The sequence below is a fragment of the Melanerpes formicivorus genome, unplaced genomic scaffold, assembly GCF_026170545.1.
Source record: "Melanerpes formicivorus ecotype bairdi unplaced genomic scaffold, bMelFor1.0.p_v2 SCAF_3, whole genome shotgun sequence".
Taxonomy (NCBI): Eukaryota; Metazoa; Chordata; class Aves; order Piciformes; family Picidae; genus Melanerpes; species Melanerpes formicivorus.
The window spans coordinates 13116008-13134385 of NW_027142355.1; the positions used below are offsets into that span (position 1 = coordinate 13116008).

The 18378-nt window shown below is 36.4% G+C and overlaps 1 protein-coding gene across 4 annotated transcripts in view; it reads left to right on the forward strand.

Moving 5' to 3' along the window:
• The window catches only part of COG5 (component of oligomeric golgi complex 5), a 181775-nt gene that overhangs the window by 3322 nt on the left and 160075 nt on the right, over positions 1-18378 (forward strand). For all 4 annotated transcript variants that reach the window (XM_068166880.1, XM_068166898.1, XM_068166887.1 and 1 more), the window contains exons 4-6: positions 2561-2615; positions 2716-2785; positions 7700-7820. In XM_068166880.1, coding sequence (XP_068022981.1) covers positions 2561-2615; positions 2716-2785; positions 7700-7820 — 246 coding nt within the window. The remainder of the gene's footprint in view (positions 1-2560; positions 2616-2715; positions 2786-7699; positions 7821-18378) is intronic.

Here is an 18378-nt window from a genome sequence, read left to right on the forward strand (position 1 = left end):
TTTTAGGAACTACTGAATCTGTATAGAAAAATGGTTGCAATGTATTGTTCTTGTGCCTGGGGCTGATTACACCTACCATTCTTCTCTTTGTTGCTTGCTGGGAACTTGATTTAATATTTTTTTTTCCCTCACAGAAAGATGTTTACTTCTAGAGCATGCTAGTCTGCATATACTGTGGGATTCAGGAATATCTCCTTTCCCCTCTTCCATTTTCTAACTTGCTAAGTAATTTAGCTTTGCTCCTTCTGCTTGCAGGTTTTGGCATAACCAGAAAGTTTCAGGTTACTGACAGTTAAAATACCTCCTTAGTCTTTGGAACTTGTTGGATACAGTATTTGATTGCAATCATTTGCATATGAAAATAAACAAATGCCTATTTGATCTAGCAATGGTAGCTCACAAATAGCTTTTTAAACATTTGGAAAATTAAGTGTAGGAAGACTAGAATCTGTGTTCATCCTCCAAATAAGAAGTAGATAAGAATCTGTAGAGACTATTGTGTTTGGTAAATACTTCCCAGTCAAGATGAAGAGCAATTAGTACTCAGTGGAATAGTGTTTTCTAAAATGGTTATTTCTGAAGGCATTCCTTCCTAAGTTTGCTCTGAAGAAAGAATGAAATACTTCAACTATTCATTTAAGAAACATTTTTATGAGGTAGACATGGTAAATAATGCATAGTTTACAGCTAACAACCCTAAGTAAAAACAAAGTCTAATTCACCTCAAATTTGTTGAAATGTCTGTTTGCTTAGGGTTGCACTCTGTAAGAGGCCTTTTCATTGTGTAAGGGAAGGAGAAGCATGCAGAAATTCTAATCCTGAAAAGTATGTGATACATGAAACATCACTAGCAATTTTGGGTCTGCAGTTGCCAGAAAGATCAGAAGTCTATACACAAAAAAATGATGTTTTAAGTTTTGCAAAACTTCCTTATCTCTGCCCTGCTTGTGCTACATGTGATATATGGTTATTGTGGAAGAAACAGTGAATCAAGATTCATAAGAAAAAGAAAAGATGGATATCAATAGAAATACTAATTATGGAGTTAGAGATGCGTAGCTCTTGGTACATTAATCAGAAAAGTTAGGAAGTAAAGATTATGCAGCTAATTCATAGCATTCACAATCATTTGCATGTGTGAATCTCGTTAAACATTTCAAAGTGATACATCCAGCTTGTAGAGTCCTTGCTGTTTCAGGTTTGTGCACTGTTTTAATGCTACAGTTATTTAGTATATATACTCTGTCTGTAGGTAGCTCAGTAGGTATCTTGAGCTGTTACGCTAAATACCATCATATCTGTGCAGATAAGTAGGGTTTTTGTGTATCTTATGCAGCAGATGGGGATGGTAGGCTGCCTTTTCACCTATCCTAATTCTACTTTCTGTCAAGATGACTGCTGTTTGCTTTATAGCAATGTCAGAGTTATAGATGAAGCAGTGTTGTGCTACTGGCTCTCATTATTGCAACACAGAGTAGAAAATTCAGCTTGTATCTTCTCACTATATATCATATCTTCATCCTCTGATGCATGAGAATTTCTTGCCTACTATTCCATGTAAAAATATTGCAAAACTCCTGAGTCTGTTGCTAAGCCAAGTTAATAATTGTGAAATGTGGAGAAGATGAGAGCTTGCATAGTTATACAAGATACCTGAGATGTAGTTCCAGTACAAGACAAACTGGATAAAACTATTGACAGTAGTTTTGTTTATCTTCCATCTTACTGTATCATGTAGTAATTTTATCCAATTTGATGATGACATGCTTGTAAATAAGGCTTTACAAAACTGTAGTGTGTTTGAGAATGCTAAGAATAACTGGAACACAAATAATTTCGTAGGCCTGGGTTTGTATAACTTAATTAAGTTCTCATCAGGCTGATTTCATACCACAGAAAATGACCGCTACCCTTGACTACTTTGCAATTTAACAAGAAGAGAACAAACATGCTTGCACTTCCTTTGTGCTGCTTTGCCAAACTAATCTGGAGCAAACACGATTAGGGTAGTTTGCTCTGTAATCTCAATTAGATGACTTCACAATGACATTGATACTTCAGTTTTTGCTAAAGAAGCATATGTACAGGAAGAAAATCTTGAGTAGAATTGGTTATCTTCTCAATCTTCTTTGTCTGTTGGTTTCTCAGAATTGTCTAATCACTGTTAAACAAAGAGTGTCAGATTTCTGTATATCATGTTCAGGTGTTTGTGTGAGGTTATATGTGCTTTGAAAAGCAGTCCTGAATATCATTGCCTTAGAAAGCAGCATACTGTAAATATTTGAAACTTAACATAGCATAGATTTAAGAGTGATATTTCTTCTGTGGGCTTGCGGTCTCTACCAAAAAAAAATTGTAACATTCAGTAAGTGGACCTATTATTGCCTCAGTTTCCAAGTATGCTATACTTTATTATTTTCTATTTTAGAATGCTTTGTTGTAAAGGGGGGAAACTGGATTTTTTTTTTTTTTTCAGTTATAAAGTAGTTTGCACTAGTTACTAGGATTTGAAGAATAGTTCTTTGTGTAATTGACAAGTGTTCTGTGTTTTATTTTACAGGTGTTCTCCAAATGATGCAGACTAGAATTGGTGCTCTCCAAAGTACCGTTGATAGGTATACTATCCATTATGTGATTAGAAAGTATAAATTCTTAGTTGCTCTATCATTTTATTTATTAATACTGCTATAAATAAATTTATCTTCTTATTTTTAGAATTAGAGTCAAAATTGTTGATCCCTACAACAAAATAGTGTCTCGCACGGCTCAGCTAGCAAAACTTCAAGTAAGTCTTAAAAATGTATTAAAAAACCCACTCCTGAGTGTGCTATTTCCCAGTTATCAGATATGTTTTAATTTTCATTATCCAGTAACCTGTAGTTTATTGTCAGTGTTTCTCAATGAAAATCAGTATTTGGGTGACCATACAGGAGTTACTGAGAAGTGCTTTGTATTGCAAAGCAGGAGACTGACTTCTGCGCTAGCTAAGTGAAATTTTGTAGAGATTGAGGGAAAAGGGAAAGGTTATCTGGATAGAGTTTAATTAAATTCTTCTTATGGTTTGTGTAAATTTGTAATGGTTGTGTAGAAGATGCTTTTCTCCTTTAGTACATGCTTGGCTGCAGTTTAGTAGAGAGTGTGGGAATTAGTTCTTTCCAAATAGTCAAGATGCAATTTACAGAGTCAGTTGTGGTTCTGGAGTTTTATAAGCCCAGGTGCATAGTTGTCCCTGTCTTTGGAATGTTAGTGGAGTCTGCAAGAGAATCTAGGTCTCTGAGGATGGCAGTGGGAGAGAGCTTATCACAAAAATGATGAGAAAAGTGTCAAACACTTCTATGGTTAATTTTGTAGTTGTTGAAAGCTATTCCATAGATTTTCAGGAGTCCATTCAGTTTATGTTGTGAAGTGCAACACAACTACAAATCTACAAGTACGTAGTGAGTTAGCATTTGAACTATTTGTTATCGCAAGTTTACCTTAGCTTTACGGAACAAGCAACATATCTTTTAGTGTCTGAAATTTGAGCTGTGGATATACAGTTAAGTAGGTTGGTATCTATGGGTGACTGCTGTTGCACGGTAAAGTAAATGAAGCTGCAAGCTATCAGGCAGTCTCTAGTCTGGGGTCTGGTGCAGCAGCTGCCTTAGGCTTTTGTCTTAACTTCTACCATTTTCTGCATACATTCAGTAGCAATGAAGTCCAGCGGGAAGCTCTTAATATTGTTCATCTATTGTTCAGCTGCTTCTCTTGTTCTTTTAAACTCCAGCTGTTAATGTTTTTGCTTCTGGGCAAAACCTCCATGACTTCCATGTATCATGTTAGGTGCAAATTTATTTATTTTTTTAATTCTGATGTATGTTGCAGCTGTGGAAAGGGTTGCAAGTATTTAGGGCTAAAGATGAAGATTGTTTATTCCTGCCTTGCCCTTACACAAACTGCAGACAGACATAGGAAAAGAATGAGTTCCTCAACTTAGGAAATATTTCTTGGGTGCTCTTTGCTGTGGCAGGGTTACATGGATTTTCCTGTCGCGTGAAAGTAGCATCCATCCAGGGCCAGCATTACTCAGCCTGTGCCAGGGAATTTATAGCATCTGGCTTTTCTTGACTGCAGGTTAGAAAAAAGGCTACCATTTATAGCATCTGAATCCATGTAATTTACTTCAGTGTGGAAAAAGGTACCATGATTCCAGCTTCTCTGCCAGTGAGAGTCCATCCTTGCTCTACAAGCTGCTGTCCCAGCTGCTGTCCCTCCTTGTGTTGACAGTTATGTATTGAGTGCTTCCTATTGCACTACTGTGCTAGGAGGAGTTGCGAGTCAGGACACCTGAATTATTACATGAAGCTGGAATTAGGGAGGGTGAAGTCAATAGGCCTTTGACATCTCAACTTTCCCAAGACACACTGCTATCATGGCTGCCTTGTTTAGAAAGAAAGGGCATCAGCTCAGCAAAGAATTCACTCCCTGGCAGTGGCAGGGCTTATGACATATTGCTCCCAAATGCAGGACTTGTAGCACGGGACACTTTCAAATGTGCCAATTTTATCAGCTGATGTACATGAGTAGAATAAGTAGAAAAAGGTAGGTGACTGATCGAAGAGGTCGCCTTGTAAAATCTATAGTTATGCTTTGCTGAATTGTGTGGTGTTCAAGGGCCTCTTGTACTTACGGTGGCGTTATTTTAGTGCTTCTCCACTGATTGCTGTGGGAACTGCTCATAAACTGAAGGAGTATTTGGTTATATAAAGCTGGATTTTGCTATCCTTAGTTGGTTTTAATATAGTCTGGCTTTTTCATAAACATACTGCTGAAAATTCATTGTCAAACTACAAATCTAGTTGTGAATTCCAAATGGCTGCTGTGTGCTTGTGTATGTTAGGTCTTGCTCTGCTCTTGGACCATCCCTGGCATCCCAAGGGAGTGGACAGATTCATAAAGCTTGCTTCCTACTTGAAATCATACACTGTCCTCTTCTGAGTCTTTCCATAGTAGGTGACCAGTAAGAGGGAAATATGTAGACAGATCTATTTAACCAAGTGTTTCTGTGTGATGACCTTAGTTTCAGCTATCTCGGTTTTTAAAAATCTTTATAAAGACCAAGCTTTAAAAACCTTTAAAAAATACTGATTCTGTATTTTAAAATTATTCTGTCTTTAAAATACTTACTAGCAGCAGAATTTGTCCTGGTACTACCGTAACTAAGTAGCAAATGTAGTTTCAAGATAGTGGGCTGTCGCATCTTCAGGCTTCTGTTATATATACGTCCAAATGCAATATCATCTGGCAGATGTATGCAGTTGTTTATATGAGGTACGCACTGGCACATTTTCAAGCGGTCCTCTCTTCACAATTAAGTCTTCTTTCACTAATTTCTTAAAACTAGTTTGAGATTAAAATTAAGAGGCTTTTTGATTGCTTGAAATGTAGCATTGATGTTTGCTTCAAATTTCCAGAGATAACTAACATGCATTCTCCACCAAAAAACAGGTTTTGTTTTAATTTCACTAGAACCATTGGGACTAACTCAGACTTTTTTGAAATCAATGTTTACTGAAATTCATTCCTTCTTGCATGAAAGCATCTTCTTTAGAAAAGCATACTGTATCAGCTCAGGAAGGGAATGTTTCCTGAATTCGGACTTCTGTTATGCAGGTGGTCAAGTTAGAGGGTATACTATCTGTGAACAGCATTATTAGATTATTATTATTTTTGTATTTCTGTTACATAGTTCTCTTATTGCATTCTTTTACACTGGCTGGGAGCCTTATTAAGTTGAACTCAAATAAATGGAAATACTTAGGTGAAACATAATCTTTGTCAAGAGCACAGTGCAGAAGCAATCACTTAGAAGTTAAGAGTGCATCTTCAGTGTCTTTGGATTCTACTCCTCCCTGTAATTCACAGGGCCCGAAATGAAGATTTTTTTTTTTTTTTGCTTTTGTATCTAAATGTTAACTTTTCCCATTTCTCATTCAGTTTGATGGTCCTTGTAAGAGACTGTTTCTTGGGATAGGAGATAATGAGCAACCATTCAATGAAATAGAAATAATCTTTTGGCAGGTAAAGTAAAAGACAATCGGAAGATAACCAAAGTCGAGTTCCTAGGGAAAAAAATTAACTAGAGGTGCACAACTGGATTACAGAATAGTTAAAGTTGAAAGCAGAGTAGTAATACTGTGCCCTCATATGTAGCAAAGCACAGTGCACTATATAAGAAGATATAATCTTGTAGAAATGTAGTTCACAGATATGAAAATGGTATGTGGCTCAAGATTTTTCTAATTAAAGAAGTGAATTAATGAAAAACTGATATGTTAATCTCTCAAAGTAGGATAAGCCCCACTTGATTCTCACTAATGATAATAGAAATTATGTGGTTGAATTATCTTAGGTTGCTTGGGAGACTTGCACTTCAGTCTACATGATACAGAGCCAAAAGCAGGGAGAATAATTATGCTTTTGGTGATTTGCCTCAGTAGTGCTTTTTTCTGATTTTTTTCCTTTTTGTTCTGTCTAAATGTTTAATAAAATTAAACTATAAATGTATGTGTTTGGATTGGTTTGTGCTGGCATAGGGAATAAACGGACAACCTGTGCAGTCCACTGAATATTGGTTGAAATGACTCACTTGTGTATGCTTTCATGTATGCACTTTAATGTCCTGGAAACTAATGTTAACTGGAGTCTAAAAAAAGGGTTCAAATTCTGTCAGATACTAAATATTTTTTTAATTAGTTTTAATTTAATTTTGGGATCCATTGAGTATATACTCAGAAGGCATTGCCCTCAGTACCAGCAAAAATATTTCAGAATAACTATATTTTATTTCTTTTGAATTTCTCTTTTACCTGTTTTTGTTAATCTGATGGTGGATGTTAGACTGTACCTATGACTGTACTGCAATCCATGTAGATTTTTACCTTCTCCCTAGTCACATTTCTGAACTCTAGTTTACGTGTCCACTGTGGAATGTTGCTGCTCCTGTAGGATGCACCTCTGAGCCCCAGTGACTCAGTCCATCCCTAGAGGAACTCCAGGCTTGATGGAACTCTTATTGTTACTGTGCAGAAGGAGAAAAGCTGTTTCAGTATCTTAGTTGAGTGAAAAATTACGAAACTATTCTGTTTGGTTCAGAAGTCATCAGTGCCTTTTTTTTTTTTTTCTAAATTAGTGCTAATGAAAACATACACAAATAGGTTTCCTGAAAATTTGCATATTCATCCATCTTCTTAAATTTTAGCCATGCATACTGTATATTCTAACCAACGTATGAAAGAATTTGGACTAACGTTGGCTGAATGATGGTGACTGGCCTTCAAGTTTTGCTTTATACCATAAGAATCAATGTCTGTGTCAGTGATACTGTCCTCTGAAGTAAGTGCTGTCATTTTGCATCAATATTTGATTGGCAAATCAATATGTCTTTAATTTGATTGGGAAATCAAATATGTTGTTGAGGCTTGGAGAGGGAAGAAATATTCATAGAATCATAGTATGACCTTCAAAGGTCATCTGGTCCAAGCGCCTTGCAGTGAGGAAAGAGTCACAGTGTAAATCAAATCTCCCTTCTCGTTAGGGATTTCAGTGTTCTAAAGTTCCTTGGTTTTATTCACAGTATTTCCTTTTTTGGTTAAAATGTTTCCATATTTGAGACCTAATATTATGTGATAGTACCGGTAATGCTACAATTTCTCTGCAGGCTGCCTGTGACTTGCTGAGGAGGATAATACGCATCTTGTATCTCAGTAAGAGACTTCAAGGACAACTGCAAGGAGGAAGCAGAGAGATAACAAAAGCTGCCCAGAGTCTCAATGAACTTGGTGAGTCCTTAGTTACTTTTAGAAGCACTTTTAGCTTGCACTCTTATGTCTCACACTAGTGTTTGGGTTAAAAACCAAAGAAGCCCTCATAGCTTTTTACTGTGGTTCTTGTTGTCTAATTGCTGCTGTGGACAGAACACATTAGTACTTTCTTTTTTTTTTATTATGACTCCTCTAGATAAATGTCTTTAATAACATAGAGCCTTAATGATAATAACTTGTGTTCTTTTGTGCAAAATTTTTTTTTGGGGGGAAACAATTTATCTTTTACTGGGTTTTGTTTGTATAAAATGCCTGCAGAGGCAGCAGATATATATTTAGCTTTTGGAAGATGTTGTGCTACAATAAAGCATAGTCTGAATTACAGTTTACATCCTAAAACAAAATAATTGGCCATGTGACCTTTATGAAAGCTGTGTAATACAACATACAGGTACCTAACCTAATTCAGATGCTGGAAGCATTCTGCTGTAATAGCAGCTCATTTACCCTATATTTTGTTAGCTTCTGGCAAGAATAATAACATAGTTCTTAGGAAGCTCACGTTATATTGTTAGATTGTTTTCCATACCTGAGTTAGCTTGGTTACTTCGACAATGTGCTGCAGGATGCATTGAGGAACATCCCAATAATCTTGGAGATCTGTCATAGGTTTTGTACATGGTATCTTGCCAGCTGTTTCTCCTTTAATTTAATTGTATTCAAATTGTGGTTTCCAAAAATAGGTTGTGGGAGGGATGAACTACCAAACATTCAGAATCATTGTGAGGTTTATTGTGATTATTTGTCACTACTGCTCTTTTTATACTGTGTAATCAAAAAATTACTGGATAATGACACGTCTTGTAATTAGTACATGCTGTGTTGCAAAGGAAAAGTTAATATATTTATTTAGTATATCAGTTTGACTTAAGCATCAGTTGTAGAATTCTAAGCTAGAATATTTTTTCTTATTTTTCTGTTTTTTCTGAATTTTCTTTCCATTTTGGTCTCCCTTCACATCTTCAGCATATATGAGTTAATAGTCTCTTTTAACTACTTTAATTACAAGTCATATAATGGGAAAATCTGAGATGTTTATCTTGTGTAGCTTTTAGGATTTCTTTTTCAGAAAAACTTGCACTTTCATTTGTTAAAGTGTCAAGGTCTTTTGAGTTTCTTGTTTTCAAATACACGATCTTTCCTGAAGTTTAGAAAAGTCAGAGTAGCTGTTGTTAAAGATGAAAGGAAACTCTTGAGTTTTGTCCTGCAGTCCATGACAAGGAGCCAAGGCTTGTGGTCCTTTATTTAATCCTTAATTAATTCTGAATTTTTGATGGTTTATGGCCAGGTAAAATCCACTCTTTATTGTAATTTCTCTCATCTTCTCTTTTCCTAATATTGCCTTGTTTATTTTTTGTGCCTCTTACTGTATCCCTCCCTCATCTTTCGCCTTTTGTCTTTGTTATCCTCTGCTGTCCATCTTGGCTGGTCTGAATTCTTATTACCTCTCAGCTGGCCATGATGCCCAGCCCCCAAGATGACAGAACACTCCACTGAGGAGTGTTGGAGGTGTGGTGGACTGGAGGCGTCTGCCCTGTGTGGTGAGGTGGTGGCTTACTGGGTATGGGTTAGCCCTGCTCGGATGGAAGGGAAGTACAGAGTGGCTGGAGTCACAGTTAGTGGAAAGTTGATGTGTGGCAAGAAGGCTGGATTTTGGAGTATGGCTGGGGAAGCACTGTGCTGTGCTTCTGGCCTTGGAAAACATTCAGATGTGTGCAGGATCTGTAGAAGGGTAGTGGTGGTGGTGTGGGGCAGGAGAGCTGTGATGTTGTGGCCACGATGTGAGGTGGAATTACATAGAAAAATAGGTCTGTCAGAGGAGCTACAAAGATCTGTAGCTTTTGCCAAGGTGTTTGTTGTTGTGTTTTGGTTTTTTTTTCTAGAACACTTTGTTAAGTTGCTAGTTAGTCTGTAGTTCTCCAGCTCAGCATCAGTGTTAGCAGCATTAGGAACTTTACTCTGAAAGCATTTATTTTTTCACTGAGATCTCTCATTAAAGCTAAAGTAGTTCTAAAATTCCTTTGTGTTGGGCATTCTTTGAAATTCACTTCTTACTTTGCACAGTAAAAATAAAATCTTAATTCCCTATGTAATTTTTAGAGATGAAATGTGATTAATATGTGTGTGTGTGTATATCCCCAAACTTTCATCTGCAGCTCCTCCAGCTCCTAACACACTTATTTAGATTCTCTAGCAAGGTGAAAACAGAGCTGTGATACTCTGTTGTATAAGCTGCTTCTCTAGTGATGGTTCTTTATATTACTCCTCTGTATATGTTGCACTGGATTGTAAAATGCATGGCATATTCAGCGGTCACACTGCCTAATGCAGTAAATTACATGCCCTGACTATGCCTCTTGGTGATATTTTAATGCAAGTATTTTATAATGTGAAAAAAGAAACATTCCTAAGCAGGTTTAAGCAATAGAAAGTGACAAGTGGTTTGCTTTCACAGCAAGTCTCCGGTGTGGGTTTGCAGAAATTATTGTCTGTCACAGTGACCAGTAATTGATAAGGTGAAAAATTTCTTGATTGTGTAGGGAATGGCTAGCTAGACTGTGGACATATTGTTAATTCCATTGGTCAGTTAGAGTCAGCTCTGGACAATAAAGAATTTTTTTCCTTTGCTCGTTAAATACATATAACTGATGTCATCATTGATATAAATGTCTGGACTTAATTTTAATGAACTATTAGTCTCTCTCTATATGGTTGTATTCTGATTTAATTCACAACAAGTGAATTTATTTGCTTGAATGACCTTGTAGGGAGATAATACTTGTAGGCAGGCTCTCACAGCAGCCATAGGTTTTCTCTTTTGTAAACTCAGAGTTAGTCAGTGACTGAACTGTGTCACCATAAAACGGAGAAGAAGAGGTCTACTGAAACGCATTTTTGGGCGTCTTCAATACTGAAGTTGCTCCAGGACAATACTGTCTTTCATGTTACTTAGGAGAAGAGAGGTGTGGGGGATTTTGACCTTACTTTAAAACTAAATAGCTCTAGAAAAAAGAAAAAAAATATTGTCAGTTACACAAGTCTAGCTAAAATGGAGAAAGCTCTACGTATCTATAGTGTTCGTCATGAAAAGGGACCAAAGCTTATATGTGGTAGTTATTTAGGCTTAACATGACAACAGAAGGCTTGATGGAAATTCAAGGAAATAAAGCTCAGTTTTGAGATACTTCTAAAGAAATGTGGTTTGGATGGAGAAATTAGTTGGGATATGCATGATCCTGGGTGAAATATAATTTGAAAGAAGTTTTTTAGCTGTGCCTGAGAGGCCTCTTATTGCCTGGTATAATATAGATGATGGTAGCCCTTCACTCCAGATGTAGTGACAGTGGTGACAATGGTCTTGAACCTGAAAAATTCTGTTGTTGATGCGAAAAAGAATTTTGACTCAGCACCTTTCTAGGATAAATGAGAGGGGTCATGATATCCTTTAAATGAGAAAAAGCCTGAATTAGCTTATATGTCTGTTAGAATGTGAATTTGAGAAAATGCCTGCCTTAATGAGGATTGCATTGCTGGGCTCTTGTCTAGTATTGGGGTTTCTCTGTTTGAGTGTGCTTTTCTAAGTATCCCTAGTATATATGGCACCCTGGATTTTCCACCTAAGTGGTAAAGACAGTGATTTATACTATTGCAGCTTGTAATTTAATATGTGTCTTACAGCAATACAAAAAATGATGCTTGATAGGGAGAGACACATTTCTTTGTGAAAATTAGTTTCTTTTAACATTTTGTACTTGTAGTTATCTGTTGTAGTAATGTCATGTAAGCTGTTTTTTCCCCATCTTTGAAAATGTGTATGACACTGAACATAGTTTAGGCATAAGAATTCTGTTTAGAATAATGTAACTCACTGGTTGCTATTTTATTTAGACAAACTAATTTGACTTTTTTAAGCAAAAAACCCTCTAGAACAAAAGCCTATCTGTAGGAGTGTAGAATATAAAAATGCTGTTAAATAGTAGTCCACACAAATTTTTCAAGAATGAATCATATTTAACTAACTGTATTTTCTTTGTTGTCAGCACTACGGGTCTTAAGACCGGAGAGATTTGTCTTACAGTTTGAGACTGTCTTGTAGTTTCATTTAAACTGGGCTCTTGACACCATGTCGCACTAGCAAGGTCAGCAATATAATCCACATGAAAATTTGTGCAATGATTGCAGAAGTTTGGCAAAAACTTTACCCCCAAAGTAGTCATTAGTTCGCCCAGTAGTATTTCAAGTGGGCTTTCATTGAAATGTGTTCTGGAGCTGGCTAGTGTTTTCATCAATGATTTGAGCAACGTAATATGGCATATCCTTATTAAATTTGCAAGCAATAATCAAGCAGAGAAGAATGGAAATTATGCTGGGAAACAAGATTACAATGAAGAATATTCATAGCAGATTGGAGATATGTCTTAGCTGAACTGATTTCATTTCACTTTCAGACAAGTGCAAAGTCCTAGCAATGAATAGTTGTACTTAATAGCTGGAATGGGAAAAATTGCTATATGGTTAACTGTTCTGCAGAGAGACTTGATAGTTCCTCACAAGTTCAGTTCTGCAGTAGTGTCACATTGTAGAGCAGTAATGATAGCTGAAGGTCTTGAGGATGGGCAGTGGGCAGAGAAACTGCAAGTGTGTCTTTCTGGTTTGGAGGAGTCTGAGAGGCAGAGTAATACTCTTTGGATAATTAAAAGTTCAGATGAGAAGGGAGTAAATGACTCTCCATATTCACTGTGATTGAAACAGTTAATAATGGACCTGATATAAAGCAAAGAAAATTTTTGTCTTAAATGTTAAAGTTTCTGCCAGTAATGGTAATTTCAGGTGAACTGTAAAGTGAAGATTGGAAGTCTATTTAAAAACAGTGTAGATCTGATTTTGTTTTGAAGCAGGAAGACTGAACAAGCTGGCCTAGCTTCGTTCCTTTCAGAGATGTTCCTGCCCTCCTGTTAATAGAAAATGTGTCACAGGAAAGTTTAGGTTTTAGGTTTTGGTGGTATTTGTTTGATGTGTGTTTGTTTGTGTTTATTTATTTATCTATTTATTTATTTATTTTTACATTTAACTGCTTGGTGAAAATTTTGTTTCCCACGAGTTGGTTTGTTATGTGCTGTGCTTGGATGCCTCTTGGAACACCAGGGCAGTATGACTGAAAAATTGATGGCATCACTTTAGGTCATCCTTTTTTTATTACTCCTTCAGATGAAACAGTAGATAAATCTCCTCAGAGACCTTCAGTTTACCTCTTTGATACAATTACTTTTCTTCTGGTTGTGACTGACATTCAGGTTAACCTCACACAGTTCATGTTACTGGAGTGCTGCAAAAATTGACTCTCAAAACAGATTATGTCAATATTCTCAAGGAGAATGCAAAGGAGGAAAAGGGCGGTGGTACTGACTACGTGAATGTAAATGTCTAGTATTTTATGTTTTTATCTTTGCCAGGAAAGAAGGCAAGCTAGCTATTTCTCAGTGACCAAACTGGTTTTAAGAAAGACACTGTTTACTCCTGTAATCTTTTAATACTTGGGAACCATGATGAATGTTGGTTTGTGTTTACCAAACTCCTAAGTACTACTAGTCAGTATTCAGGTAACAACTGTTCTAATTTTTTGAAAACTTAACCTATTTTAATAGTAAGTATTTGTAATTGTTTCATTTATACCAGTTATCTCATCCATATTTACTGCAAATTGGAATTGCCTGTACCTGTTGTTTCCACAGTATGCCTGATTATTTGAGTATTAAAACAACATAAATAATCTGATCAAATTACAGAGACTTATTATGAGGTGATAGCAGATTGACTGTAATATTTGTCCTTCAGGTTAAATACTGTTGTATAAATGCTATTTAATTTTAACTACTGCAGCTTTTGAAGTGCTGTGTGGTATGTAGCTGTATACAAGTATTACTAAACTCACGGTGGTAAGCTGTTTTGTACCCCCATAGATCTCACGGTACCTATCTACTGTGGTACTATGTTAGCCATCTATACTCAGATGCAGTTAGTTTTCTAGGTTGCAATGTGCTCTTGCAACCCAGAAACCCAGCTGTATCCTTGGCTGCATCAAAGGAAGCATGGACAGCTGATTGAGGGAGGTGGTTTCCCCACTCTGTTCTTGTGAGACACCATCTGGAGTCCTGAATCCAGCTCTGGAGCCTCCAGCACAAGAAGGGCATGGAACCACAGACTAGGTCTGGAGAAGGGCCATAAGGAGACTAGTGTTTGAAGGGAGCCTACAAGACAGCTGGAGGGGGACTTTTTACAAAATCATTTAGTGATAGGATGAGGAGTGATGGTTTCAAACTGGAAGAAGCTAGATTTAGATTAGACATTAAGAAGAAATCCTTCACCATGAGGGTGGTGAGGCACTCAAACAGGAGAAACTCTGGAGGCTTCAGCCCTGGAATTGTGCCTTAAGGAACCTGGAAGGGGAGTTGAAACTAGATGATCTTCCATCCTAAACCATTCTGTGATTCTGTGTCCTTTAACTGCTGCCTTCTTCCCATATCATTTTTAGCAATTAACTTACTTTTTTTTTTCTTTTCTATTCTAAGCAAAAGTTTAGTGTGTACAACTGCCAAGCCAGCTTTTGTGTTGACTTCTATTTAAGTGAGGAAGGACTTGGTTACCGTCAGTTCATAGAGCAGGCAAACTTGTTGATATTACTGTGTTGATATTTCTTGTGTGCAATTTCTTGCAAGAATGAACACACGTCAACCTGGAGGGAAAAAGTTGGTTTTGTGGTGCTTTTGCTTAGGAATTTAGATGCATTGCAATTTGTTACCTTGCGGAAGACGTAGTGTCTTCTAAAATAATACAGCATATGCCTGTGTGGCACAGTGCACTGTTCTGTAGGGGTAAATGAACTGATTTGATTAATAGAAATTACGTGGTCATGCTAGCATGATGCTTTGCCTGGGGTAATTAGTCCTGCTGAGAATGAATAAATTGTATTACTGGCTCAGAGCCAGCTGTATTACTTTTGAATGCCACTGCTTCAGGTGGCACATCTGCATCCATAGTAAGTACAGATAGTTTGCTAAAACACTTTTCTTCTGTTCCTGGTGTTATTGGCAGAAACACTGCCAGACCTTCACTAAAATTGTTTGGGCTAAAATATACTATGCTTTTCTGTAGTTGAGTGTATTTTCCATGTAATTCGATTTTATGCTGTTCCTTTCAGTTGTGTTGGTGTTCTATGTTTGGTTTTCTGCTACTTTTTATTTTGTGTGTGTGTGTGTGCATGTTTGAGGCTCTGTTACTGCAAGTTGGAACATTTTCAATAAAGTTGTTGGGCAAAGTTTAATTTTTAATATTCCAGGCCAAAAAGACATCCCTGGTGGGAAGGTCAAGCTGACATTACAATTTAAAAGGTTTAGTATTTGCAGCTTTAAAACAAAGAACTGTTCCAAGCAACTTGAGCTGTTTGGAAGTGAAGAACCAATTTTTATATAAAAGCCTAATTTTTTTTCCAAAATCAGACTTAGCAAAAAATTTTTAAAATAATGAGAATTTCTTCACAAACATGAAGCCACTGTGACATGTGAACTACATGCAGAGTATTGTCTGAACTGCTGCTGTTCTTCAGCACCTCTGGTAAAAACTGAAAATGGTGGTCTGTTGTTCTAGTTATGATTAATGGTGTATGGTTCTTAGTGCATTTAATCACAAAATAATTGTTCAATATATAGTGAATAAATATACACCAGATACAAAGTTTCTCATGGATAATACTGGTCATTCAGTGACAGAAATATTGCAAAATAATGTATCTTTCTTTTTAATGTGATAATGTTGATAGACCCATTAATTACATTCACATAGCAGAAGCAACTGAAGTTATTATTTTATACATTGATTAAAAAAGAGCATATCTGTAATGCTTCAAATTACTATGCTTAGAAAGATTCTGGATTTATTAGTTTATCTGTCTTCTCAAGAAAGGGAGTGACATGAAAGCTATGGGTAGTTAGTACTAACAAAAAATCCTCTTGGTCACTAAGAAGAATTTGTTATTTTCTTAGTATTATCCCTGGCTTCATGTTGCCAAAGTCACTACTTGATTCATTGTAAATTAATGTAAAAGCAAGAACTACTCAAACTTCTGCTCTTGTGGTGCTTTGTGAATTAGGTACAACCAAACATTTTGTGTAATGAGTGTAGAAGGTAGACCTTGCGCTCTTCTGCATTTGCTATACCACCCACTTAATTCTTTCTCTATTTCAGTTATGCATACAGCAATCTTGTTCTGGACCGTCTTATTTTATGCCTTCTTTGTATTTTATGTAGAATAAAGGAGCTTCTGTGGATATTAACTTACTTCTTGCTGACTTTTGAAATAAGGAATAGTCTTCATAGTATGCAATAACTCATTAACCATTAGCTATAAGATACTAATTAATGTGCATGTCACAAAATGACTTGCAAAACACAATACTTTTCATTAGTAGGAGGCTAAAATAGTGTAAGACCTCTTTATCCTCTTTGAGCAAGGCAGGCAAAACTTACAGATTTTACCATCAAATTGCATTTTACTGTGATTAGGATTCCTAACTTGGGAATCTTACATTAGGCAAAATATTTTATGTAAAGAGTGCATATGTTTTACTTAATCTCTGGCACATATTCTTTATTTAACCATTTTTCAGTAGAAGACCCTAAATTATTGTGGGCACATGAGAGGAAAAAAGCAAGTTTGAATTGATACAAGAAAAAAAATTGTTAGAATTTTTCCTTTCTACATAACCTTTAAATTAGTAGGGGTTGAGTTTACATTTCTTAATGTTTTGTAAGCTTGGTTCCTGTTAATGTAGCTTCATTGTAGTTTCATTGCTGTATCATTCTTTTCCAAAGTCATAACTATTCTGTTATCTTGAAATTTAGGTTTCTTTATGCAAACAGTTCTATAAAATTAATCAGGTATACCTAAACACCATTAACATGTTTCAGATTTGCCATATAGAGTGAATTATGAAACCAGTTGTAGGCCAGTATTACACTAAGCTAGGCTTCAAGAGGTACAGAGTAAAATCTGGGGTCTGAAGGCTCAGACTTAGGTAGAGAGCCAGCTAACAAAATCCAAAAGATACTACTTTCACAAACAACTAAATTAAACCATAGAAATGGAAGCACTGCTGTCTACGCATGTTTCTGAGACATGTGGAAGAATGATGTTGGGAGACTAGGCACCCAATAATAAACTTACTGAATAAATAAATAAATAAACTTGCTGAATTTCCAAGCCACTCATTGCTGGAGTGGTAGATTGTGATGCATAGGGCAAACTGAGAATAGACTCAGTGCTTAATTCACTTTTGAAAGTGTTAATTTTCCAATGCAGAGGCTCTTCTGTTCATTATTTTTGGGAAATATATTTAGACAGACATGGAAGTTGAAAGCTTACTGAGAAGACTATATTAGATTGTGAAATACTGGCATTTTAACAATCAAGGAGGTGGCTAGTCCTTGCTAAAGGCCTTTTCTAATGCAGTGAGAAAAAAAGGCAGCAAACTGTTATTGGAAAACAATGTATAAATGCAACTAAATACAAATGTATAAATGCAAGTGTATAGATACGATAAATAAACAATATTACAGAGAAACCCATAGCTTTCAGGAGCCAGGAAGACATCTATCATGGAATAATCTTATTAATATACCTGTTTTCAGATTGTTCATAAAGGTACAGAATAGCCAAAATTTTCAGTAAATGTTCTTACTTTATTTTTGGAGGCAGGGTAATTTGCTCTTCCTTAAAATAACGATGCCTTGTAATTCAGCAATAACTGAGGATGATGTGCTGAGGACAAATAACTGAGGACAAATGTGCTAATTTCCCACGGCCATTTGCTGTGGCTCTTACTGAATGGCAAGGGGAAAGCCCAGCCTGTGTTGTTCCAACACTCAGAATGCGAAACAGGTGTATCTTCTCAAATCAAAGTCAGTTGGACAAAAAGCTGCCATTGAAAAACAACAGTGAAGTTTAATTCATTGGAAAGAAGTGTTCAGGGTTGTAAAGCTGAACTAATGATAGTGAACTCTAGTTTTATGGAAAACATATGTTGTCAAACAAATTTGTGTCTCTTGATTACTTAGGTGATTAAATAAATTGTGTAGATGCACCATAGATTTTTTTTTTATTGTGCATACCCTACAATTTAGATGACTTAAATCTACCTTTCGGTATTGTTCCCCTGAGTAAATATTTAGGAGAATAAGCCAACTTCTCCTCACCTAGTTGGTAGTGCCTAAGACCCTTAATGGAAAGGTTGTTGAGTTCAAGCCTGCAGTGGGCAGTAGTGTCCTCCCTACTCTAGTCATGAGGTCCGTGGTGACAGGTTGGACTTGATGATCTTTGAGGTCTCTTCCAACCTTAGTGATACTGAATGAGCATACTGAATGACTTACAGTTGTTCCATATACTTGTTAGAGAGCAACTGAAAGAGATGCAAGTAAAGTAGTGGTGGTTTTCTATAGATATACACCTCCAGATTAAGGCAGA